Source organism: Nicotiana sylvestris, chromosome 5 (genome assembly GCF_000393655.2).
Source record: "Nicotiana sylvestris chromosome 5, ASM39365v2, whole genome shotgun sequence".
In the NCBI taxonomy this organism is placed as follows: domain Eukaryota; kingdom Viridiplantae; phylum Streptophyta; class Magnoliopsida; order Solanales; family Solanaceae; genus Nicotiana; species Nicotiana sylvestris.
In genome coordinates, this window is record NC_091061.1 from 134,494,044 (window position 1) to 134,521,645 (window position 27,602).

The following is a 27,602-nucleotide window of genomic DNA, read 5'->3' on the forward strand; positions in this document are numbered from 1 at the left end:
AGTAGCAAACTACAATGTATTGAATATGTTTTCTTTCATATAATTTAGATTTATCTTTTTGAATATTTAATCTTCTATAGACTTTATTCTTGAGTCTCAACTTGGTATATCTTTCAACACGTATGATTTATATTTTCTTTCCTTTGTTTGGTTTCTTTTACATTGTTGTAGAATAGTTGATGGATCTATATTCTAGCCATCTTTCTTTTTTTTTTTTTAATTCATCACCCTTTAAACAGTAAAAATATCTAGAGAGTTTTGCTAAGTCCTCTAAAAGAACGTATGTTATTGCATTCTACTTCTACTGGTGAATTTTACATGATACTAAAAAAATACCGAAAATTAACCGAACCGTACCGATACCGAAGAGAAACCGACATGATTGAGACGGTTTCAAAAAGTCTAATTTTGGTTATACATAATAGAATAACCGAAAAATTGATATGGTACAAATTTTATAAAATAACCGGCCGAACCGAACCATTGACACCCCTAAGTTAAATTATATTAGTGAAACATTTAAATTAGAGGGGAAAGGTTGGTAATTTGTTAAGGGTGACGGAAATCACGCATCACCGTCACCGACCACGTGATGCACGCAGTATCCTTTATGCGAACAAACGTTTCAGCTATGACATGAACAATAAAGAATTCTAGAAAAGATGATTGAGATTTCCCATAAGTAAGAAAGTTATTTTTTCCCTTTTGATAAAAATATTTTTTTCTTAAATAACATCTACAACAACCAAACTTGAAAATTTGGAAAAAAATTGACGTTTTGTGAGTTGAAAAAAGAAATTTTCTAATTTTGTGAACTTAAAAAAAGTTCAAAATTTTTCAAAAACTGATTATATTCCATGAACAAACAATGTTTTTAAATTTTATTATGAAAAAAAGTAGGTCAAACGGGAGCTAACTTTTCAAAAAACATTTTCCGGAAAAAAAAATATTACATAGTAACAGAACGTAACGTTTACTATTAAACAAGGTAGTTCCTTGATATCAAATTAAATAGACGTGCAATCAGGTTTGCTAAAGTAAAAGTAGGTTTAAGTAATTCTCTTGTCTTTTAAATTTTCTTCATTTCTCGAAAGAATTTCAAAAAAGAAAAGTTTCATTTCAGTAAGATTGAGAAGGAAATAGCAAAGCATCAACTATTCAGAACTCCACATGAAGCTTTTCTCCCTATAAAAGTCCTTTCTTATTGGGAACAATATCTAAAAATAATACTACTCACACTTATATAACAAAAATACGATATTTAGGTCTCCTATTCTGCTCAGTGACGGAAGGAGGAACTTTACCGAATGGATTCAAAAAATATTATTAAAAATGTTAAGGGGATTCAACGTCTCATATATACGTGAAAGAAAAAAATTGACCTCACTGCCATTGTTCACGTCTTGTATTTTCTCGTATATTAATATGTCCTTCAACAATGATAGACATTTATTGGTTAAAAAAACTGAAGTTTGTCTTTTAATTTAAGAGAAGTTACCTAAACGTGGAGGCCTTTAATGCTATTGGTCGACTGATGTTTCAAGTTTGATATATAAAACAACAACTACACGTAGAAAGAACATCAGCTCCAGCACACTTGTTACATTTTCGCCAAACTTTCCTAACCTACTCTGCACTTATTCTGAAGTTATAAGCTTCCTTTTGATACCTAATTCTTTGTTATATCACTTGTTTTTATAGGAATCACAATGCAATAAGTAAATGCTTCTAACTTATCATTTCATAATTTGTTTTTCTAACATTTTTTTAAGGAATTTTTTTCTATGTATACTATATATGAAACTTATTTACCCCCTCTAATCAAGTTTTAACTTAATTACATTGTTATATACAATTTATCAAACATATATAAATTAGTTTTAAATGAGTCTCTCTTGATTGTAGCCCACTAATTTAGTAAATCCCCCAATCACATTACTTTTTGCCTCCTTCTTTCTTTGAAATCACCCGATTTTCTACACCAATTCTACATGATTTTTTCTTTTAAAGCTCATAATTTTCTTTTACAATAGCAAAGAAAGGAATTAATTTTTTATAAATCTGAATTTTGCCATGGCTGGAGTTTCAATCTTTTCTGGACTTCCCCTTTGCTTATTGGCGTTCTGATGGGGGTAGCATCAAATGGATATTAATTATATGGCTCAATTATTCGAATTGATATTGTCAATCAATAAATTTTGAAGGTGATTGATTCTCCACTATTGACAGCCACTAAAAAAACATCGAAGCCTTGAATTCAAATTCGGATTTTTCAAAAAATATTATTTGTTTGGATTGGGTGTTAATGCAAATGATTGGGGATATTTTATGGAGTTTATATCTCGATTTTGAGGGTATTTGGTGAAGATTAGATTACATTTTGGTTGGATTTTCATATTGAAATTCGAAAAAGAACAAGAAGAAAAACACATGACATACAATATACATATAAAATTATATTAAAGTTATATAATAGTTGTATGAAATTTGTATGGAAACTGTATTTGCTTGTATTTTGTTTGTAGTTATATTTATTTTTTTGAATGTTGTATGAAAGTTGGAAACTAGTTGTATATTATGTGAGGCGTTGTATGAAATTTGTATTTAAGTTATAAATACTACTCCATCTTTTTAAATAAAGTTGTTGATATGTACCAAAATTGTATTAAGAGAGGAAGTTTTGATTGGAATTTCAGAGGGGAGGAAAAACACATTACATACAAAATATGTACAAATCATACACAAAATACATATAAAAGACATATTATATAAAATTTATATTTAAATTATATTTAAGTTGTATGATGTTGTAGTTGTACTTAACTAGGTATGACTGATATATAAAAGTTATAGATAAGTCATAAATAAGTTGTACAATGTATATAATTAGTTGTATGAAATTTATTTTTAGTATGTATGTTGTAGTAGATATATAAAATTTTATATTAATATGTATGAATTTTTTTTTAATTTGTATGTTATTGCACCATGCATTATTCTTTTCTTAAAATGGGTAATTATGGCAAAGAGAGAGAAGAGTTGCGCTAATTATGGCTTAAAATAGGTAACACACAACTGGAATGAGTTTTATTTAGATAGAAGGACGATTTGGACTTCGTTCCCTTCAATTACGCCATTTTCCAAGCAAAAAATCTCCTAATTTAAGGCACTAATAATGGATTGTATATAAATCGTATAAAAAACTTGTTTAGGGCGGGTAATATACAAAATTTGAACAATTTTGATAAATAAAATTTAAATATTGTATAGGAAGGAAAAAAATCTTTTTTTAATAATCATTCAGTACTTATAACTCACTAGCCCAACTAATCCAAAATTTCGCTGCACAAGGCCCATATTGTGGTATAACTTCATTACATTAAGTGTGCTAAAATATTTTCCCTCTTGAATAGAGGAATTTTCATAAATCACCATAGTCTAAAGCCTAGTAACTTTAGTTTGCCTGATTACTGTTTGTAACTACTAGTCAATTATTACTAGCTTGTATCACTTGTATTCAAACGCGCAACGAATACAGTATGCGTCATTTGTATTCGTCCGTGCAACGAATACAACCTATATCAACTGTATTCGTTCGTACAATTGTATTCACTCGCGTAACGATTACAACATGTATCAACTATAACCAAGGCAAAATACAAGGGTGTATACTGTTTGACCAAAAAAGTATTAAACCTTTTAGTTAAACTAATTAATGAAGAGAGAGAGGGTAAATCTTAGCCAAACATAACTAACTCTAGATCTGAACATATTGAATATGAGGATTGAAAGAGACTGAGCTTATATAACATTCCTTAAGGTGATTAACAGACATCAAATGTAAATGATAAGCTTACATCTTTGATATATTGTTCCGTACTTGTAAGAGCAAAGAAAGAAAAGAGGAAAAGTTGTTGATGACTTATGAAATCTGTCTTTATTAATTCATCAATGATGATTACAAAAGGTTGTAACCAAAATCTGGGCTTTTGGCTTATTGTTGGAGGTCCCCTCCTATTGAGAACCAAAATCTGAGGATTGTGAAATCTCTGCCTGCCCCCCCCCCCCTTCTCCTTGCTTTCTTTCCTCACATATATACTATCAATTTTCCCCTCTATCCAACGGTCTTTAACCGGCGTACTCTCTCATGACTGTACTCTTCCTTACTCGCCTAAGTATTACTATATAGGTTCTGTTGTGTAAGCTCTCTGATGGCTCGATCTCGGCAGTGGACGAGATGCTCGTTGCTATTATGCCTCGTGGGCACGACTATGGCTTGGTCGACCCCTTATCGTTCCTTTTAATGATAACCATCTTGTGGTCATATTTTAACCCATACAGTTAGTCCTTCCATCTGTCGAGGTCACCTTTTGGCGAGCTCGATGGGCGTATTCTGTTGATTCAAAAGTTAGGAGAAATTTGAACATTGTGCGCGGAACTAGGTCCTTATGAAAAGGTGGCGACGTGACGCTTCAGGGATTTTATTTGATCGTTACGTCAGTTCAGAGTTGGATCGTCACATTGATTCAGGGTACCATGGATACCTATTATGCATTATTATGGCGCACGTTTCCCAAGCACCACATCATTTTTCGTGCCCTTTTAGTTTTTTTTTGATTGGCGACTCTTGGGTTTCCCGCTCAGGACATTTATGTTCCTATAAATAAAGGGAATCCCTTATTTGATTATTGTGCTTTTCAATTTATCTAAGAAAGAACTTTGCGAACTTCCTCCCCCTCTAGTCTTTTGTACTTCTGCTTTCGATAGAATTTGACGTGACCATTATCTCTTTTCCTTCACCGTTCTTTTTACTTCGATCAAGAGAGACAAATAGCTAGTATTTCTTCCCAATACGATAGATCTGTTGGTGCTTTGGTGCCGGAAAGTGATGCATCCCTATTCGAAGAGGGAGTGGAGGTGGTGGAAGATGAGGGATTTCCAACAGTGGATGAGATAGTTCCTCGTCCGGGGAAGGCGAAGACTGATTTTTATAGCCCTTCAGGAAGTGAGCTGGAGCCTGTTCCTTCCACTATGGATGAGGCAACGATCATGGAGCTTAAAGCTAAGTGGGGAATCCCTGCTCATATCGAAATGGTGCCAGCGGGGAAGGATATTGTGCATTTGCACCGCCCGAGGCACTGCGCGTTTTATGCGTACCCCTTCGTTATTGGGTACACGCTTCCCCTCCCTTCTTTGGTGGTGGACTTCTGTCGTTTCTATGAAGGGTGTCCAGCTCAACTCTCTCCATATGCGTACAAGCTCTTTCTTATGCTTATCAAGTACGCGGAGCTAGCCGGCCGAGGAATTTCCCTACGCACATGCTTCACATATTTGCCCTTCATTTTCTTCGGGGTACGATGATCCATATGCGTCATTGAGGAACCAAAATTTTGGTGGTGAAGATGGACAATAAGGTCAATCGACGCTTTTGGGAAAGCTACTTCTACGTGCGGATAGAGCACTTTGTAGCGAACTCGGCAGGGTTTCCAGAGACGTGGAACTTCGCTCGTGAGTTTTCCTTTGTTTACTTTGTAATTTTTCTTAAGACGGTCATCGGTCATCTTCATTTAGGAGACATCGCTGAGTACTTGTTTTGCCTTTGCAGCTGAGATATTACCTCATCCGATGATTGCCGATATCCTCGAGTGGGTGAGCACAACTTTCCCCCACAAGGTGGGAATTCGAGTGGGCACCCTTCCATGAGAAGTTTGGGCGCAAGCCTCTTACTGGTGAGTAGGCTTGTTGTAGCTTTAATTTGTTCCCTGCTTCATTTTTTTTTTTTGAACTTTTTCGTTGTATGATATATTCCCTACTTATTGACAGGTCGGGGAGGAGTGAGGAGGACGACGGCTCCTCCGCTCTCATTCCGTCAACTGGCGCCCTCTACTCGTCCTGTGCCGAGGACTGCTGCTTGGCCAGCACCAAGAACTACTGTCCGGCCTACACTTGTGGCCAAAGTTGTGCGCTCGGAGGTTACTCGGCCGGAGATTCCAACTCTCGCAATCCGTTCCACGGGTGAATCTTCCCGCGTAAGTAGTGGGGAGGCCCCATAGAAGAGATGGAGGGTGATGTTGGAAGCGGTTTCCCCGACCGAAACTTCTTTGAGGGGCGTCCTTTCCCCGACGGTGACCGAAGTCGGAGGTGGTACCAACCCAGTCGTGGAGATGACGCTCGTTATGAGCGTGCAAGGGGTTGATGTGGCGAAGAGACAGAGTTCTGAGGCCGTTGTTGCTGTCTCGGGCGGCCCTTCAATATCGTGGCCGAACCGCGCTCCCTCTTCGGTTAGTGAGAGGGGGAAGGACGTCATGGTTGATGATTATGAATCTGAGTCCGACATTGATCATGAGGACATGAGGATGTTCGAGGAGGGCTTTACCCGAACCATAGTAGAAGCGGGAGGCCCTTGTTGAATACTCGAAATTCCATCTGAACTCAACCTGCTGCAAGATACAGTGGACTTTGTGCCGCAGATTGATCTTCTATTCTACGCTGCTGAAAGTGGAGCTCTTCAGGATGTTAGCAACTCCGACTTGTCACGCGGTGTGGCCGTTTTGGGCCTAAGGGTGAGTTCCTTTTTGTTTCCTTTGCTTAGTGACCTTCATTTTTTGTTTATATTAGTAACTCCTTTCCTCCCTTTCTTCTTTCTTTTAGACCTACATGCTCGAGAATGCTCGTAGGGCCAAGATGCGGGCCATGATTTTTCTAAAAATGGCCGAGAAGTATCGACGCTACCGTAACAGGTGCCGTGAGATGCACGAGCAGCGCAGAGTGGGCGCTAATACCTAGTCTACCAGGGAGGAGTTGGAGAAAAGAGATGAGGACCTGATGCGGTCAATCCGCAGATGCAGTGAGCTTGAGGAGCTGCTTCATGCCAAGGACTAATAGCTTGAGGTGGGAAAAGGGGTTGCTGCAGAGTGCGAGGATCTTCAGGAGAAGGTGTTGTCTTTGCAAGCCGAACTTGAGCAGAATGCCACAAGAGTCGAAGCTTTGAGCGCAGAATGGATGGGGAAGTTGGCCGAGCTGAAGAAAAAAGTGGCCGAGATGGAGAGTGTCGAGGATGCTTGGACGTCGGCTTTGGTGAGAGCGGCGGCGCTAGAGGACGCCATTCGCGTCCTCAAATCTAAGTAGGAATCTGATAGGGCAACAACCATACTAAGGGAGGCGCGGCTTGAGGAGCATATTGGTGAATTAACTAGGAGGCTTCGAGCCTAGGAGACCGGGTCGTGGAACTCGAGGCAGAGAAGGCAAAACTGTTGACCCAGGTCAGATCTGCCTCTACCGCGGTCCCCCGCCGCTTATACGAGCTATGGGTCCATGCCGAGGCCCAGCGAGACATATTCAAGGGTTTGTGGGAGGCGGGGAATGTTCCAGAGGCCGCCTTCAAAGATGCACGGGCGAAGGCACGCGAGGCTCGTACTGCCTGTGGTTACAACCCTGCGACGCTAGAGGCTGGTAAAGGAGTTGATGTCGAGAATGGGCTCCTTTCTGATGATGGTGATGTTAGGGAGAACGGCGGTGGGGATAATGCCGAATGAATCTTTGTTGCAACCTTTGTACTTAGTTTTTTTTGTTCTTTTGTTGTTTAACTTAGTTTTTTTTTTTGTTTTGTTGTTTATTTTCATCTTTTTTTTTGAGGGCCTGTTTTGGCCATTTGTAAGGTGCGACTGTTACGCACGTATATTTTAATGAAACAGTTGATTCGCCTTTGGTTGTGTATCTTTTGATTTTCTTTTTCTTTCCCTCACGTCTATTATATTTCTCTTTTTGCCGTAGACCTTCGGATTTCTCTATGATGAGTACCTAATCTTTTTAATTGGGAAACTGACCTTGCCCGGATTGAGTAAGATCTCATCATGCGAGTCCGAATGAAGTCACTTCAGGATCTGCAAGTTCGGGCGAGATTGTCTTTCGATTTACTAACTTGAGTGGAATCATCTTTAACTCAAATGAGGTCGAATTGAGACTCACCATCTTACACGAGGTCGGTTTCGACTTATACATTCGAGCAGGATCGAATTTAGACTTACCAATTTAGGCGAAGTCAACTTTTCCATACGTACTCGAGCGAAGTCGAACTCGAAGTTGTTATCTTGGGCGAAAATTTCTTATACATTCGAATGAGGTCAAATTTGGAGTCGCCGTCTTGGGCGAAGTCAATTTCTGACTTATGTTCGAACGGGGTCGAGCTTAGAATTGCCATTTTAGGCGAAGTCAATTTTTGACATACATTCGAACGAGGTCGAAATTTTCTTTTATTTACTGGTGGCCGGTGGCTGCAAAGGTGTTAACTCGAGCGAGGTCAAATTGTAACCTATTTGACGATGGCGAGTAGCCATAGGGGTGTTATTTCGAGCAAGGTCGGAATTGTAACCCATTGTAATTCGAGCGAGGTTGAATTTCTCTTTTGGCGAAGGCCGATGGCCGTAGAGGTGTTATTTCGAGCAAGGTCAGAATTGTAACCCATTGTAATTCGAGCGAGGTTGAACTTCTCTTTTGCCGATGGCCGATGGCCATAGGGGTGTTATTTCGAGCAAGGTCGAAATTGTAACCCATTGTAATTCGAGCGAGGTTGAACTTTTCTTTTGGCGATTGCGATGGCCGTAGGGGTGTTATTTCAAGAAAGGTCGAAAATGTAACCCGTTGTAATTCGAGCGAAGTCAAACTGCTCTTTTGGCAATGGCCGATGGTTGTAGGGGTGTTATTTCGAGCAAGGTCAAAATTGTAACCCGTTGTAATTCGAGCGAGGTTGAACTTATCTTTTGGCGATGGCCGTAGGGGTGTTATTTCGAGCAAGGTCGAAATTGTAACCCATTGTAATTTGAGCGAGGTCGAACTTCTCTTTTGGTGATGGACGATAGTTGTAGGGGTGTTATTTTGAGCAAGGTCAGAATTGTTACTCGTTGTAATTCGAGCGAGGTCGAATTTCTCTTTTGGCGAAGGCCGATGGCCGTAGGGGTGTTATTTCGAGCAAGATCGAAATTGTAACCCGTTGTAATTCAAGCGAGGTCGAACTTCTCTTTTGGTGATGGCCGATGGTCGTAGGAGTGTTATTTCGAGCAAGGTCGAAATTGTAACCCGTTGTAATTCGAGCGAGGTCGAACTTCTCTTTTGGCGATGGCCGATGGAGTAGGGGTGTTATTTCGAGCAATGCTGGGCATTTTATGGGTGATTCCCAGTGTTCTTGGTTTTGCTTTTACTAGAGAATACTGGGCATTTTGTGGGCAAGTCCCAGTTCGCTTAACCTTGCTTTCATTGGAGGTTACTGTGTGTTTCATGGGTAAGCCCCTTATTCTAGAGATTTTCTTAATAGTCGACTTGTGCTGAACCGTTTCAGTTATTTGTAATTCGATACGGCTTATAGGGTTTTGCTCGGTCACTGCTTGAGAGGTGGTATGGTGAGAAACCTTTTCATGGGGTGTTTTGGTGGTGCCCATTCCTTGTTCGCATACATGTAAGAGCGCTCGTGTTCCTGTTCTGAACCAACATGAGATCATGGTAAGTGAAACCCAAACGAAATCGCTTGTTACCTTGGCCTAGCAAGTTGGTGAAAGGAGGACTGGCGTCGTAGGGTCGCTCGCTTCGCCCCGTACTCGAATGATGATTTCAGGTTTGGCAGCCGTGTTCGGCTCTGTCGTTAACCGCACCTAGGCTTCTCGTGGGTTGGACTTACATTGCTCATTGGGATGTCAAAATCGAGTCCCGGTCCGACCCCTTCCGATATGCACAAAAAACAAGGGAAACATGTCATACTTTGTTCGTAAATTGTCCAATGTGTGTGGATACGAAGATAGGGCAAAATATGCCCGTTGTTTCAAAAGATCACATAATAGGCTATCGTCCCTTCCCAAGAGGTGGGAGTATGGGTCGGTATATAAGAAGAATACGTCAAGTGAGATTGTGGTCATGCCAAATGCATAGTGACGGCGATTCTACTTTAAACATGCATATGGCGTGTCAAACCCATAATTATAGGTGAGGCATGGGTTTTGCATAGACATCGGTCACAATTTCTATTTTATGTAGAGATCTGACCTAGATTGGTACGGTTATCTCAAAGGCTTACCTACCATTCTTTCGAGTTAGTGTTTATGTTGAAATGGTGAGGCCATGACAGCCTGGTAGTGATACTTGGTTGGTTCTAGATCTAAAGGAAACTAAAATATTTGGCTGAGAAATCCCCACAAACGGCGCCAAATTGTTTGACCAAAAAAGTATTAAACCTTTTATTTAAACTAATTAATGAAGAGAGGGTAGGGTAAATCTTAGTCAAACATAATTAACTCTAGATCTGAACATATTGAATATGAGGATAGAAAGAGACTGAGCTTATATAACATTTCTTAAGGTGATTAACAGATATCAAATGTAAATGATAAGCTTACATCTTTGATATATTGTTCCGTACTTGTAAGAGCAAAGAAAGAAAAGAGGAAAAGTTGTTGATAACTTATGAAATCTATCTTTATTGATTCATCAATGATGATTACAAAAGGTTGTAACCAAAATCTGAGCTTTTGGCTTGTTGTTGGAGGTCCCCTCCTGTTGAGAACCAAAATCTGAGGATTGTGAAATCTCTGTCTGCCCCCTCTCCTTGCTTTCTTTCCTTACATATATATTACCAATTTTCCCCTTTATCCAACTGTCTTTAACCGGCGTACCCTCTCATGGATGTACTCTTCCTTACTCGCCCAAGTATTACGACATAGGTTCTGCTTTGTAAGCTTTCTGATGGATCGATGTCGGTAGTGGCCGAAATACTCTTTGCTATTACGCCTCGTGGGAACGACTATGGCTTGGTCGACCCATATCGTTCGTTTTAATGATAATCATCTTGTGGTCAGATTTTGACCCATACATATACAAAGGATACAACTTATATCGACTGTATACAGGGGTGTATACAAAGGATACAACTTGTATCGATCAGGGGCGGATCCACGTGGAGGGGTATGGGGCATGTGAACCCGTGCACCCCTCTCCAAACTGTGTATCACAGATAAATTACTTAAATATGCATATGGGAACCCATGTTGAAGCGAGCATTTGGTGCAGTGGTGACTTTGTGCACCTTTAGCTCTTAGGTCCCAATTTCGAATCCAATTTCCCTATCTTTCACATTGAAGATCGTTGAGTTTCAAATATTCTAAAAAATAAAATTTTAAGTTAGTTTGAATCTTTTCAATTTCAAGTTCCCTCTTTTTTCATTTACCATTCTCCTTTTGAATAGTTATTGTAAGCACGTAATTTTTGACCCGCGCAAATTTTAAAGTTAGTTTTAGTATTTTAATATTTTTAAAATATTTACTTGACTTTATTTTATTATAATTTTAATATTTTTACTTTTAGTCCTAAGACATAAAAAAAACATAAAATAGTTTTATTTATTGTGTTTATCGCTTTTCTATATTTTTATCTTTAGTTTAAGATCAATTAGTATATTTTTATTCATGGTATCTTAATTTTATCATGACTTTAGACTATTTTCTTTACTTTTTACTTTATTGTTATAACATTTAAAAATACAAAAAAAATAGTTTCATTTTTAAATTTTTTTTTTACTTAACTAAGTTTAATTAATATTTTGGTAGGATTTTTGAGTTTGTCTTTGTCCAACAAGAAAATTTATAGGCCCAAATGTGTGAGTCCATTTTCTTTTAACTTAAACCCAATTATTCTTAGCCCACTCTTCCCAACCCATTAGTCCATTTATGTGCAAGATTTAATCCGAGCCATCTATTTCTTTCTGATCCAATGGTCATCATCCCTTCTCACCTTCATATAAAATACCCAAATATAGAAACCCTAACCCAAGGTTTTCCATTCCTAGTCTTGAACTAAAAAAAGAGGAACCAGCCGCATCTCCCTTCCCCCGCAATCCCCTACGCCAACTTCACCATCTCCAAGCATCCAGCGATGACCACCCTTTTCCCTTAACAAAACCGGCAGCGGCTGCTGCTTCTCCGACCACCAAATGACCCCTTTTGCTTCGTCTCCAACCTCAGCCACCGTCCCTCACCTCACAGCTGCCGACAGCCACTCCGAACCCAGAACGCCAACCCTTCTCCAAGCTGACCCCGGCCTCTTTCTCTCTCTCGTTTTTGTCTTACTCCCATCGCCGGCAAACTCGCCGGAAACGAGAGAGCAAAATCTCCAGCAGCCATCGTACAGAATCTGGAAACGAGAAAGAATGAAAATAACTTGAGATTAGTTCTTAATTCAAGTTTTATTTTCATTTTTAAATCAGAAACAAAACAAAAGAAAAAGAAAATCCTGCTTCTTCATTCATTTTCTTCAGATTTTGGTTTTGAACATGGAATTTGATTGAGCCGTGGTTGTTTCGAGTTTACCGTTGTTGATCGTCGTTCGAGTGTCCCGGTCAGGATTTGCTGTTTTTCGTTTGGAAGTTTGGTCGAGGTTCATTTCTCTTTCTCCTCTTAAATTTGACATTATTTCAGCACTTATTTTAATTAATTTCTCTATTATGCTTAATTGTGCTTAGTTTACTTGCTACTTGAAATTCATGTGATAAATGTTCAGTTATGGATTGTCTGTTTGCTTCATTCCAATTTGTATTTGTGGGGTAAGAATGGAAGTAGGATAAATTCTAATGAAATGAATTATTAAAGCAGATGGGCAGGGAAATATCAAATGGATATAACACATGTTGGTCGTGGTTAATTAACAAAGGAAAATTATTCTTTTTATGTTGATGAAGCCAAAGAACTTCGGATATTGCATGAATTCTACGTTGTTTTATCTCTTTTAGTTAAATTAATCGCTAGGAATATGTCTAGGCCGACCTCACTTGGGTAGGAAAGCCTTAGGATTTTGGTTAGTTTCGAGGCGAGAGGTCGTTCCCTTAGTTAAATTCATCAGGGGAATGCCCCGTAGAGTTTGTATATGTATTTTTGTGTTCTTTTATCAGGGGTATGCCCCAAAGTGAATGTAGTTGAAGGTCGTGACGGACATGGTAGAGTGAACATATTATAGGCTATTATTATTTTCTTGTTTTGTTTAATCTAGATGGGGACGACCTCGAGCCTCTTGTGTGTTTGATTTTTGCTCTTTTTTGTGTTTTTCGCCCCAATTCGAATATTTTAAAAGCCAACTTGATCATGTACGCAACCGTACTAGCTACGGGACTCGGGGAGTGCTTAACACCTTCTCCCCGAGTCAAATGAATCCCCTTACCCTAATCTCTGGTGCGGACTTAGTTTTAGAGTCTGAAATATTTTAAAAGGAAAAGTCGTTTTAAAAGAAAAACGGTGACCTGGCACACCGAAATCAAAGTCAGGTGGCGACTCTGAATTATTTCCTTATGAACACAATTTTGTCACTTTTTAATTAAAAGCCCTTTTGAGCTTTACTAAATATTTTTATTTATTTAAGAGGGTTTAGTGAAGTTTGGTTAAAAAGGGGTGTGACATCTCTGGCGACTCTGCTGGGGAGCTGCAGATTCGAGCTAGTACTTGATCTTGTTGGTTTTTAGGATATTCAGTTGAGGTTTTTATGTGTTTTGTTTGACTTTTATTTTATTTATATCGTTTTTATTTGCTAGTTGCTTATTTGTTTATAGTTTTTCCTTTATGTGTTACTGCTTTATAAATTGTCATCATGTGCATAACCATGGGTCTTCTTTCTGCAACAAGTCTCGGAGTACGCGTCGCGTGCACGAACTCTTTGTTGAGTCACCCTTAATTTAGGAGGGGGGGCCGTCGGACATATGGAGTGGGAGGAAAGCTTGAGCAGCCACCATCGACCATACGCTCCCCCGAATTGCCTTGTTAGTGAACCCCAAACTTAGGTCAGCCTATAGGTCATTTTTATTTGCATCATGTCATTTAGACCTAACAGGGCTCGGTCCAAGGTACCGTGTCCCTTTGTAGGAAGCCTATCCAAATTTTGTCAAAATAGGCCTGTGGCCCAAAAAGACATTCAATCATCCCTATGTGATACATGTTGCATCTTTGAGGGTAAAAAGGTCATTTGGCGGACCGATGTTTGGGAAAAAGGGTGAAAGACGAAGCAAGTAGGGCCCAGTTATATTTTTCTTTCACTACTTTTTTAAAAAAAAATGAAAATGAAAAATCCAAAAAAGATTTTACATTTTCCCATTATTTTCCAAAAAGAAGGGGAAAAAAAGAAAATTCAAAAGATTTTACATTTTCCATCATTTTCCAAAAATTCAAAAAAAAAATCGAAAAGAGTTTACATTTTCCATCATTTCTCAAAAAGACAAAAAATATGGTTTTTCCAAATTAGTTGCATTTTTTTTAAAAAGGCTTTCTCCCATGACCAATCTTCCCGAACTACGGGAACCTGATTCTCGTCTTCTGGGGCGGGATACATAGGCAACCCACATAGGGTCCGATCTTCCGATTAGGTCCTAGGTTCTTGGCTTCCGGGGTCGTAGCCATATTTGGCCACTTTGGCCGTTTTTGCAAAAATAGAAGTGCTTTCTCAAAGTAGTTTGCTATCTCTTGTCCTAGTATCTTGAGTCTACAATAAAGTGTCCTCTTAATTCTAAGGTTCATTCCTGTCAAATTTGCATGTCTAGCCACTTTTGGCCACATCAGTCATTCTTGCAAAATAGGGTTATTTTTGCAAGAGTGGCTCAATTACCCATGTCTTAGGATCTTGATTTATAACTCGGTGTCATATCACTTTAAGGTCCATCCATGTCGTGTTTGCGTCCCTAGCCACATTTGGCCACATCGGCCATTTTTGCAAAAAGGGTCCATTTCTGCAAAATAATTTTTAAGATCATGATTGTCGGGATATTAGAGTCATGTAAGCTTTAAATAGATTTCTCATGCATTAGGGGTCAACTCTGTCAAGTTTGCGCTAATAGCCACTTTCAGCCACTTAGGCCATTTTGCAAATATAGCCAAGTTGTGTCCTGCATTTGTCGACTAGGAAATGTAGTGGGGTCACGTAGTGTCCCGAGTCGCTAACCATGTTTGCTTCATTCAGGTATGGACCCGCTGATTCGATCCAAAGTGCTGATGGTAGTAAAGATTCCTAGGAAGTTGATCAAGTGGTGGAAAATGTTTTCATCGTTAGAGCAGCATGAGTTAATGCAGAAATTGGGCACCCTAACTTCCCTTCTTGATATCACACCCCCCCCCAGACTTAGTGGAGGTGATGCTGACTTATTGGGATCCGCAAAATTTGATTTTCAGATTTGGAGAGTGTGAGATGACTCCTACCTTGGCGGAAATGTCTGGTCTCACTCGTTTAAACTATATAGGCAAGGACATGATACTTCCCCGAGACCACTCTAGGACAAGATTCCTCAGCGACCTGGGCCTGAAAGATAATAAGCATTTAAAATGTCTCGAGCAGTCCTGGATATCCTTGGATTATTTGTTTGCTAGATTTGGACCACAGGATAGTTTTGATGTCTTTTGGGATGAGTTCTGCACAACCAAGGCAAAGTGGCAAAGACGTCGCCTCGAAGCTTTCAGCCTTGCTTTGTTTTAATTATTGATTTTTCCATTATATGAGAGGCACATTAGTACCCGTCTACAGTCAGTGGTAATGGCACTATTTCATGAGAAGCAACGCAAAACCGTTACCGTTGTGCCGATGATCTTAGCAGAGTTGTACCGAGCCCTGAGTGAGGTTAGGGGAGGTGTCAGATATTTTGATGGAAGTAACCTTTTGCTACAGTTGTGGATGATAGAGCATTTGCACACCGCTTCCTTACTTTGTCCCATCGACCGTGCCTTGAGGGATCAGGTGGTATGCATCGAACGCAGGATGAAATCTCCTAAGTTTACGTACCCAGTAGGCGTCACGGCTTGGATTGAGTTCCTTGGTTTGAGGACAAATGGGAATGTTTTGTGGGCTTACCTTTGGCTACCTTTGGATGATATCTTGGTAGGGTGCCTCATGCAGCCTTTCCTGATGCTGATAGGACTCAAGTGTGTTAGGTCGTACACTCCCATTAGGGTAATGTGGCAATTGGGTAGAAGACAAGAGGAGCCTCCAACTTTGAACCTTCGAAGGCACATCATAAATTTTAGCAAAAAGGCGGTTGATGAAATCAAGTATGTGCAATACTTGAACAATGCAAAGAGGATGAAGAAAAATACATTAGTAGAGGACGTTGGCAGGCCCGAGTGTACTCAGGAGTACTTGATTTGGTTACAGTCCGTCCCGCTAGGGGTCAGCATCCCATTGCCAGCCCAACTCAGGGGTCGGGCAGTTCAGACAGATGATTTTGGGGAGGCATTGGACCAAGATCCCTGGGATAAGCTTGAGTTGATAAAGTCTCAGTTAGCGGGATTGGCAGCAAATGTGGAGCAGCATAGCCAGTATTTGTTTAGGGTCGGCCTTCAGGATGCAGGGGCACATGCCAGGGCCTTTATTCCCAGCATCGGTGTTTCTTTACGAGGCATGTTACAGAGTTTGAGCATGGCAGACAGCCCAGGACCATCCCGGTCAGGACAGTCGCATTCAGGAGCAGCTTGAGGAGTCATTCTATTCAGGTGTTTTGAGATTGTCTTATGTTGTCTTTTACTTTCGTGTCTTGTCTAGAAGTACCGAGTCCTTTAGGTAATGTTAGAGTCTGTCGTAGTGTAGTTGAGTTTGTCATGTCTTTCACTATCGTATTTCCCTCTGTATTTTAATATCGAAAAGTTTTAAATGAAAAATCCCAAAATGATTTTGTTTTCAATTTATTTTCCACCACTTCTCCAGAACTACGCTTGGTCTGATTCATGAGGGACATGATACGTAGACAACCTACATCGGGTCCGATCAAATCATTTTTGGTTCAAAATAAAAAGAGAAAGAAAAAGAAAAGAGTGATAAGAGGTGTTGGAAAAGAAAGAGAAGAAAGGATTGAAATGAGCAAATTGGGATGATGCCATATGACCCTGCGACCCTCAAAGCCATTTTAGAACCGTTGATTGTTGCTAGGTGCATTGCACGTAATGTGATATTATTATTTCATAAATGCTCTAACACTAACATGGTGGTTTTGTGTTGTTGTCCTCTATTATCTCTATTAAGTTTCAGGAAGGTGGTTAGTTTGTTGGCATCCTGGCAAGTCATCCATACAACACCCGATCAAAGCGTCAAATAGTTATGGTTAGCAAGGAAACAGACACTGGAGTTGTAGACCCACCAAGGGAGATCGTTGAGTTGGAATCGGAACTGCAAGAGGAGGTCCGAAGGTTGAAGCATATGATGGCAGAAATGTATCAAGCCTGGATTAAGGGACATCATCCACCCTCGTTCCCTACCAACTACACAGAAAACCATGCTTCCATTCCACCACTCTCTCAATCCCAGATGCCCAATACCATTGATCTTTCCCCACAACACGCACCTGGCTTTACCCCTTACCACAACTACCCCGGCACTTTAGCCCAAACTGTTCGTGCTCCGCCAGCCAAAACAACCTCATACCCTGATCCGACATCTGCTCCTATTTTTGTACCCCCTCCACAAGCTACCCTCCATCGATCCTCTAGTGAGCCCGCATTCCTTGCTATAGATTCCCACTACTATGCACCGGAGCCCACCTTCAAAGTCCCAGATCCTTACTCTTACAATCCCCAATTTGAGCCTCATGTTGAAACTGACAAACTACCCAAGAACGCAGAGCAAGAAGAGATGTTTAGGAAGGTACAGAGTCTGGAGCAATCATTGAGAAATATGCAAGGGTTGGGAAACCAAGTGAGTGTAGCCTATAAGGATTTGTGTTTGTTCCCCGATGTCCAATTGCCTGCCGGGTTCAAGATGCCCAAGTTTGACTTGTATGACAGACAAGGTGATCCTGTACCTCATCTGAGAGGTTATTGTAGTAAAATGAGAGGCACAGGGGGAAAAGATGAATTACTAATGGCATACTTCAGCCAAAGTCTGAGTGGGGCAACTTTAGAATGGTACACCCGCCAGGACGCTAGCAGGTGGTACATCTGGGACGATATGGCTCAGACTTTTGCCCGGCACTTTCAGTACAATATAGACATTGTTCCAGACCGCCTATCTCTGACCTGAGAGGAAAAGAAACCCAGTGAAAGCTTTAGAGAATATGGGTTCTGATGGAGGGAGCAAGCTGCACGAGTCAATCCTCCGATGGAAGAGGACGAGATGGTTAAATACTTTTTTCAAGCCCTAAAGCCCACTTACTATGGCCACTTGATCTCAGCCATTGATAAGTCTTTCAATTATGTGGTGAAGATGGGAGAAATGGTGGAAGAGGGGCTCAAGTCAAGTAAGATCATGAGCTATTCTGCTATAAAAGCAACCACCCAGGCAATCCAGAGTGGTATCGGAAGTTTGCTAGGCAAGAAGAAGAAGGAAGATGTTGCTATGTTTGTCTCCGGATCATGGCATGGACAGAGGGGTTCACCTCATCAGTACATCCTTCCTCGACCCCGACCCCAAGCCTACGCCCAAGCTCCATATAATCCACCTCAACATTATTTTTCCCCGCAAAACCCCCAATACTCAGCTAGGCCATCCCAATACCTTGTTCACCACGCACAGTCATATGCTCAAACCTCTCCTTACCCACAATGGCGTGCTCCAGCTCCGTAGAATATCTACCCAGCTCCACAAAATACCTATCCACCCCCACAACCCTATCAAAACCCCACTGGTTCAAATTTTTGATCAAGACCAGAGTATAGGAGAGAGAGGCAGCAGCGGAAACAAACTTGTACCCCGCTTGGAGAGTCCTATGCTAGTCTGTTTCAAAGGTTAAGGCAGTTGGACGTCTTGAGGCTGATTGAGTCAAAGATACCAAATCCCACTCCAAAAAACCTCGATTATTCCCGAAGATGCGCCTATTGTTCTGATGCTCCAGGGCATGACATAGAGAAGTGTTGGTATTTGAAACGGGCAATCCAGGAGCTCATTGATACAAACCAAATTGTAGTCCAAAGCCCATATGCGCCAAACATCAACCAAAACTCTTTACCAGCCCATGCAGAGACGCACATGATTGAAATAGTTCACAAGGATGGGGAGCCCAAAATGTCTTCTAAGTCCGTCATGATGATTCGGGTCAGTGAAAGCAATTTGGTTAAAGCTTCAGACTCTACCAAAGCAACGCCCTTGACAGTTGAAGGGATGACAGGAAAGCTGAGCTCACTCAATTCGAAACCACTAGTGTTGGTCGTGAAAGGGCTGACGAAAGATATCGGGGCAAGGCCGGAAAGTTCAAAAGTGGTAGTACCAGGGATTTCAAGTAAGCCTGTCATAGTTGTGAAGGGGGCTCCTACTAACCCTATCATCATTAAACCAGTAACCTAGCTTCCAGTGGTGGATGCCAAGGTTGTTCCGTGGAATTATAAATAAGTGATAGTGACATACAAAGGAAAAGAAATAGAGGAAGAAGTCAATGAAACTGGAGGATTGACTCGTTCTGGGAGATGTTTCACCCCAGAAGAATTAAGGAAAGCCAAGCCATTCAAGGATAGCCCAATGCTAGTAAAGAAATCGGTCACTGAGGAAGACACTGAGGAGTTCTTGAAAAAGATGAGAGTGCAGGATTATTCCATTGTGGAGTAGTTAAAGAAAACACCAGCTCAGATTTCTCTTTTGTCTTTGTTGATACATTCAGATGAACATCGCAGGGTCTTGATGAAGATTTTTAATGAGGCACATGTTCCTGATAAGATCACAGTGAACCACTTGGAAAAGATAGCTGGCAAGATCTTCGAAGCAAATAGGATCACTTTCTCAGACGATGAACTTCCTATGGAGGGTACAGAACACAACCGAGCTCTTTATCTCACGGTGAAGTGTGAAGATTCTGTTGTCTCAAGGGTTTTGGTTGATAATGGCTCTAGTGCGAATATTTTTCCTTTGTCTACTCTGCAAAAATTGAATATTGGCACCAAAAGAATCCACTTGAACAGTGTGTGTGTTCGAGGCTTTGATAGGGGAGGTAAAGATTCTGTTGGAGATATAATGCTCGAATTGTCAATAGGGCCTGTTGAGTTTACCATGGAATTCCAAGTGTTAGATGTGGCTGTCTCCTACAATCTGTTGTTGGGCAGGCCCTGGATACATGTTGCTAAGGCGGTCCCTTCTCTGCACCAAATGGTGAAGTTTGAATGGGACACACAGGAAATAGTTGTGCACGGTGATGAGGACTTGTCAGCCTGTAATGATAAAATTGTTCCGTTCATCGAAGCTGAAGATAATAAGGGACCTTGGGTCTATCAGACTTTTGAAACAGTGTCTGTTGAGAAATTTTCTGAAGGAAAATGCATTCCGGGTCCTAAGCTATCCTTTACATCCGTCATGGTTGTGAATGAAATATTGAAGAATGGTTTTGTGTCGGGCAAGGGTCTGGGCTCATCTCTGCAGGGTATTGTGCATCTAGTGCGCCCCAGTGGGAATCTTGGTACATTTGGTTTGGGATTCATGCTCACAGAGAAGGACGTAAAAAGGGTTAAAAATCTGAAACAGAAGGTATGGTCGCTCCCCAATCCCATCCCACACATCTCTATGTCTTTTGTCAAGCCAGGGGCCGAAAAGCCTCCAACCTCCTCAATCCCAAAACCTGTGGTCGATGTTGATGAAGAGCTGATCAAGAGGTTCCAAAGTCTGTTCGAAGAGGTCAATATGGTAGAAGTTGGTGAAGGCTTTAGTAAAGCAGATGTGCAGCTCGTTGGCCCAAACGTGAAGCTTAGCAATTGGGAAGCTACTCATCTCCCCACCAGGAAGGAGTTTTGGTAGTTTGCTTTGTTTTCCTTTCTATTAGCTGGGTTATTCCAGGGTTGTAATCCAGATTTTTAGTTTTTGCTTGTTTTGATGTTCAAACCCTGTTATCCTTTTATTTTCAATGAAATGCAATTTTTCATTTTCCGTTATTCTTAATAGTGTTTTATTTTGTTTTTTTCTTCTCTTGTACAGTTCTTTTTATGCTGGTTGCAGTGACATGACATGCATGAAGAGTTTTCAGCCGAGTCTTAAAAACCAATATAATTCTGAAATAACAATCCAAGAAGTAGAATATGATGATGAAATAAAATATGATGAAGAAGCAGCATTTGAGGAAATCAGTAAAGAGCTAAAACAATTTGAAGAAAAACCAAAGCCTAATTTGAGTGGGACTGAAGCAATCAATTTAGGGGACCAGGATGATGTTAGGGAAAAAAAGATAAGTGTGCATTTAGATCCGCAAGTTAAGGAGGCAATAATCAAAACATTGTTTGAGTACAAAGATGTCTTTGCATGGTCATATGATGATATGCCGGGCCTGAGCACTGATCTGGTAGTTCATAAATTGCCAACTGATCCAGCATTCCCTCCTGTCAAGCAAAAGTTGTGAAAGTTCAAGACTGATATGAGTGTGAAGATCAAAGAAGAAATCACAAAACAACTTACTGCAAAGGTCATTCGGGTCACTCGATATCCCACTTGGTTAGCCAATGTTGTGCCAGTACCAAAGAAGGATGGTAAGACCAGGATCTGTGTTGATTACCGTGATCTTAACAAAGCAAGCCCAAAGGATGATTTTCCATTGCCGAACATTCACATTCTGATCGATAATTGTGTCAAGCATGAGATTGGGTCTTTTGTGGACTGTTATGCGGGATATCACCAGATCTTGATGGATGAGAAAGATGCAGAAAAGACAGCGTTCATCACGCCATGGGGAACATATTGTTATCGGGTAATGCCATTTGGTTTGAAGAATGCTGGGGCAACTTACATGAGGGCGATGACTACCATATTTCATGACATGATACACAGGGAGATTGAGGTTTATGTAGATGATGTGATCATAAAGTCAAAGAAGCAGTCTGACCATGTTAAGGATTTGAGGAAGTTTTTCCAAAGACTCCACGGGTATAACCTCAAGCTCAATCCAGCGAAATGTGCATTTGGTGTCCCGTCGGGGAAGCTGCTAGGATTCGTGGTTAGCAGATGCGGCATTGAGTTAGATCCATCGAAGATCAAATCCATTCAAGAGTTACCGCCACCAAAGAACAAAACAGAGGTGATGAGTTTGCTTGGAAGGTTAAATTACATCAGCAGGTTTATTGCTCAGCTCACGACAACCTGTGAGCCCATCTTTAAGCTGCTGAAGAAGAATGTTGCGGTCAAGTGGACTGACGAATGTCAAGAAGCATTTGATAAGATTAAGAGGTACCTGTCGAATCCACCTGTGCTGGTCCCACCAGAGCTTGGAAGACCTTTAATTCTCTATTTGACAGTCTTGGATAATTCTTTTGGTTGTGTATTGGGTCAACATGACATCACGAAAAAGAAGGAGAAAGCAATCTATTATCTTAGTAAGAAGTTCACTCCCTATGAGGTTAAGTACACTCTGCTTGAGAGGACATGTTGCGCCCTGACTTGGGTTGCACAAAAGTTGAAGCATTATCTGTCGTCCTACACTACTTACCTCATTTCCCGCATGGATCCTCTAAAGTATATCTTTTAGAAGCCTATTCCTACGGGAAGACTGGCGAAGTGGCAGATTTTACTTACTGAGTTTGACATCATCTATGTGACTCGGACCGCGATGAAGGCCCAAGCCTTGGCCGGCCACTTGGCCGAGAATCTGGTGGATGATGAATATAAGCCACTGAAGACTTATTTTCCTGATGAAGAGATCATGTGTGTTGACGAGGTTGATCGAGATGAAAAGCCAGGTTTGAAACTCTTCTTTGATGGAGCTGCTAACATGAAGAGTGTCGGAGTAGGGGCTGTACTTATATCTGAAACAGGGCAACACTACCCTGTAACAGCCCAGCTTTGATCATTGCACCAACAATATGGCCGAGTACGAAGCATGCATTCTAGGTTTGAGGTTAGTTGTAGACATGGGAGTCCAGGAAATACTGGTTCTGGGAGATTCAGATTTGTTGGTTCATCAGATTCAAGGAGAATGGGAGACTCGAGATTTGAAGCTCATACTGTACCGACAGTGTCTGCATGATCTTAGTCAACGATTCAGGTCGGTTGAAGTTAGACATATTCCCAGGATTCATAATGAGATTGATGATGTCTTGGCTACTCTGGTGTCAATGTTACATCATCCGGACAAGGCTTATGTCGACCCCGTGCATATCCAAGTTCGTTATCAACATGCTTATTGTAATGTGGTGGAAGAGGAAATAGATAGCGAACCTTGGTTCCACGATTTCAAGGAATACATCAGGTCGGGGGTATATCCAGTACATGTTACAGGTGACCAAAAGAGAACCATTCGACGTCTGGCTAGTGGATTTTTCTTGAGTGGAGGAATCTTGTACAAGAGGACTCCGGATTTAGGACTGCTGAGGTGCATAGACGCTAAAGAAGCTTCAACTATCATGTCCGAAGTGCATTCTGGAGTTTGTGGGCCGCACATGAACGGGTATGTCTTGGCAAAGAAGATACTTCGAGCGGGTTATTATTGGCTCACCATGGAACGGGATTGTATCAGTTTTGTTCGCAAGTGTCATCAATGCCAGGTACATGGTGATTTGATTCATTCTCCCCCATCTGAGTTACACACAATGTCTACACCTTGGCCCTTTGTTGCTTGGGGCATGGATGTCATTGGACCAATTGAGCCGGCAACGTCAAACGGGCATAGGTTTATTCTGGTGGCCATTGATTACTTTACCAAGTGGGTCGAAGCTGTAACTTTCAAATCCGTGACCAAGAAGGTGGTGGTGGATTTTGTTCATTCAAATATCATTTGTCGGTTCGGAATTCCCAAGGTGATCGTCACAGACAATGCTGCTAATCTCAACAGTCATTTGATGAAAGAGGTATGCCAACAATTCAAGATCATGCATTGGAACTCCACTCTATATCGCCCCAAGGCAAATGGAGCTGTTGAGGCTGCTAACAAGAACATAAAGAAGATACTTTGTAAGATGGTTTAAGGTTCTAGACAGTGGCATGAAAGGTTGCCTTTTGCCTTACTGGGTTATCGCATTACTGTTCGCACTTCAGTAGGTGCAACTCCTTATCTGCTGGTATATGGAACTGAGACAGTTATACCTGCGGAAGTTGAGATTCCATCCCTTCGGATCGTTGCAGAAGCTGAAATTGATGATGATGAGTGGGTCAAAACCCGGCTAGAGCGGTTGAGTTTGATTGATGAGAAAAGGTTAGCTGCAGTATGTCATGGTCAATTGTATCAAAAGAGAATGGCAAGAGCATACAACAAAAAGGTGCGTCCTCGGAAATTCGAAGCGGGCCAGATGGTGTTGAAACGCATCCTTCCTCATCAGGCTGAAGCTAAAGGCAAGTTCGCCCCAAACTGGCAGGGGTCGTTCATAGTGACAAGAGTGTTGCTCAATGGCGCTTTGTATTTAACAGACATAGAAGACAAATGTGTAGATATGGCTATCAATTCTGATGCAGTTAAGAGGTACTATGTATGATTTCATTGCTTACCTTCAGTTGTATTTTATACTTGGCATGTTCAAAGTTGAAATGACGAGGACATTTTGTTCCGCTAACCCAAACACTTTCATCCTTTGTTACCCTTTTGAGCTTTATTTATTTTCTTTCATACCCCTCTTTTGGAATCAGTAACAGAACTAGAGAACAAAAAAAATGAATGAATGAATGAAAAATAAGAAGAATGAAAAAGAAAGAAAAAGAAAAAAAGAAAAAAAAAAGAAAAAGAAAGAAAGAAAGAAAAAAAAAGAGAAAAGAAAAAAGAAAAAGAAATAAAGAAAAAAAAAGAAAAAAAAAAGAAGAGAAAAGAAAAGAAAAGCAACCAAAACAAACAACGTCCTTTTGAACTACGTTTGACCTAATTCCTTTTAAGGATACGTAGGCAGCCTCACGGTTCGGTCCCATCAAAATAAAAATTAAAATTCCCCAGACTCAAAGAAACTGGGGCAGAATTTTAGGTTTTTGAAAAGATTTGATTCCAAAAGTTGTAATTTTAACCCCTTTTCATCTTAAATTAGTTTGAGCCTTCATGCCACCCTTTCTTTCTAACCATGTCCAAAAGTCTACATTACGGTCCAAAGAAAGACCTTCTGATCTCTTTGAGGATGCCAGGTCAAGCGAGACAGAGGTATGATTTACATCATGGGTAACACTTTGATCATGAGCACAAAGGAAAATTGAAGAAATGAGAGAGTCTTATTGGTGAAAACCCTCACGGGCACCGTAAGGCGGTGGTGAGCTGAGAGAAAATTTAAAATGAGAGTCTTATTGGTGAAAACCCTTGCGGGCACCATAAGGCGATGGTGAGTTGAGAGATGAACAAATGAGAGAGGCTTGTTGGTGAAAACCCTTTGGGGCACTACAAGTCGAATGAGGCTCATGACTTTACAGAGAATTTGGATCAGTGAAAGCCCGGTTTTGAAGTATGAAGACAGGACATGAACTGAAAATATGATTGGTTGGACGGATTAGGCTGATCGGTCCTAAATACATGTCATGATCATTGGAGCTGGCTGCTTCCCTCAGATAAGTCTTCTTTTCTCATTCTTCTTCATATAGTCATCTGTGCTCAAAATTTTCCTTTGTTCCTTTTGTCAAAAATCATTTCACTTTGCTCTTTGAGTCTATCTTTATGGGTCTCTTTGGAGTCAGCCCTAGTTGAACAAGCAGGAAAGGATTTCAAAGTCTACTACCAACTTCTAAATTGCACAAAGCGGAGTCCGGCCAGGCACATCACAATTGACATGATTTAGAATAAGCAGTATGGTGATAACTGAGGTTCAGGCAATCAAGTGAATCTTGAATTTTGAGTAAATACAAGGATTCAAGAACTTTCAAAATGAAAACACAATGCAACAAGTGAGTGTGAGAGATTCAGGTCATGCAGAGGTTTTGTGGTCCAGTTCTAATCAAAAGGTCAAACAACTTCTTGCTAGCCCGAATTAGCTAATCAGAATGAAGCATGGCAGTGGCGGAAGCAGACACTCAGCAAGGATGCCACAAACTAACCAGCACATTTTCAAACTAACAAGATTCTATTTGTCTGAAACAGGGGCAAGAAAATTTTTAAATCCACAGGGACCTCCCATGGAAAAGCATGGTTCAGGGAGCAAGAAATTCTATTCAGAATCCTCAAAGATGAGAGCATGACTCAGGTAAGTTCGTTTTAAAATTTTCAGGACCCTCCTGGATAATGGGATTTCGTTTTAAAAGTTTCAGGACCCTCCTGGATAATGGGATTTAGTTTTTAAATTTTCAGGACCCTCCTGGATAATGGGATTTAGTTTTAAATTCTCAGGACCCTCCTGGATAATGGGATTTAGTTTTAAATTCTCAGGACCCTCCTGGATAATGGGATTTAGTTTTAAATTCTCAGGACCCTCCTGGATAATGGGATTTAGTTTTTAAATTTTCAGGACCCTCCTGGAAAATGGGATTTAGTTTTAAATTCTCAGGACCCTCCTGGATAATGGGATTTAGTTTTTAAATTTTCAAGACCCTCCTAGATAATGGGATTTAGTTTTTAAATTCTCAGGATCCTCCTAGATAATGGGATTTAGTTTTTAAAATTCTCAGGACCCTCCTGGATAATGGGATTTAGTTCTTAAAATTTTCAGGACACTTCTGGATAATGGGATTTAGTTTTAAATTCTCAGGACCCTCCTGGATAATGGGATTTAGTTCTAAAATTTTCAGGACCCTCCTGGATAATGGGATTTAGTTTTTAAATTTTCAGAACCTTCCTGGATAATGGGATTTAGTTTTTAAAATTCTCAGGACCCTCCTGGATAATAGGATTTAATTTAAAATTTTCAGGACCCTCCTGGATAATGGGATCTAGCTTTTAAATTTTCAGGACCCTCCTAGATAATGGGATTTAGTTTTTAAATTTTCAGGACCCTCCTGGATAATGGGATTTAATTTAAAATTTTCAGGACCCTCCTGAATAATGGGATTTAGCTTTTAAATTTTCAGGACCCTCCTGGATAATGGGATTTAGTTTTTAAATTTTCAGGACCCTCCTGGATAATGAGATTTAATTTTAAATTTTCAGGACCCTCCTGGATAATGGGATTTAGTTTTTACATTTTTCAGGACCCTCCTAGATAATGGGACTTAGTTTTAAATTCTCAGGACCCTCATGGATAATGAGATTTAGTTTTAAGTTTTAGATGAGATTTAATTCGAAGTTTTCAGGGCCCTCCTGGATAATGGGATTTAGTTTTTGAATTCTTATAGCTCTATAGGTAACATGATCCGATTAACATTCACAAATATGCCCAAATCCCAAACTGGGGCAGAAAAATTTCTTTTGTTTTGTCTGTTTTGTTGCAATATCAGGCACCCACTTAGATAACGAGGGAATACAATTTAAGTTGTTGGTAATCATGCACCCACCTGGATAACGAGGGAATACAATTCAAGTTGTTGGTAATCAGGCGCCCACCTGGAGAACAAGGGAATTCATTTCGGACTTACTTCAATTCGCAAATTTAAGAAGCATCAGGAGCCCACCTGAAGAACAGGGTCCACTTTTCAGTCTCATGTTGAAGATCAAATGGAGATTCAAAGAAGATTCAATACAAGAAGTAGATAGGATCTTGTATTTTTCTTTCACTTTGCTGTAATTTTTTTCTTTTATTTGTAATGTAATGGTAGGAACCGCGGACCAGACCCTCGACGGCACTTCACTCGACTCTCCACCTCGGTACTCCATCATCCTT

At 40.5% G+C, this 27,602-nt stretch overlaps 1 protein-coding gene across 1 annotated transcript; it reads left to right on the forward strand.

The window, feature by feature from the left end:
• Positions 1-19,602: 19,602 nt before the first annotated feature.
• On the forward strand, positions 19,603-26,152 carry LOC138869335 (uncharacterized). The gene is made up of 10 exons (XM_070146946.1): positions 19,603-20,564; positions 20,884-21,244; positions 21,764-21,973; positions 22,055-22,213; positions 22,424-22,720; positions 22,857-23,338; positions 23,561-23,841; positions 24,295-24,346; positions 25,931-26,033; positions 26,138-26,152. The coding sequence occupies exons 1-10, from the start codon at positions 19,603-19,605 to the stop codon at positions 26,150-26,152; spliced, it is 2,922 nt and encodes a 973-aa protein (XP_070003047.1).
• The last annotated feature ends 1,450 nt before the right edge of the window (positions 26,153-27,602 follow it).

What these genes read in the sequence shown, in the direction of transcription:
- LOC138869335 (XM_070146946.1), top strand. Translation starts at nt 19,603, where the DNA reads ATGAAGATTTTTAATGAGGCACATGTTCCTGATAAGATCACAGTGAAC. An exon ending in CGGGCCTGAGCACTGATCTG is followed by an intron (nt 21,245 to 21,763) that starts GTAGTTCATAAA and finishes GTGATCATAAAG; the next exon opens with TCAAAGAAGCAGTCTGACCA. An exon ending in CACCAAAGAACAAAACAGAG is followed by an intron (nt 21,974 to 22,054) that starts GTGATGAGTTTG and finishes CCCATCTTTAAG; the next exon opens with CTGCTGAAGAAGAATGTTGC.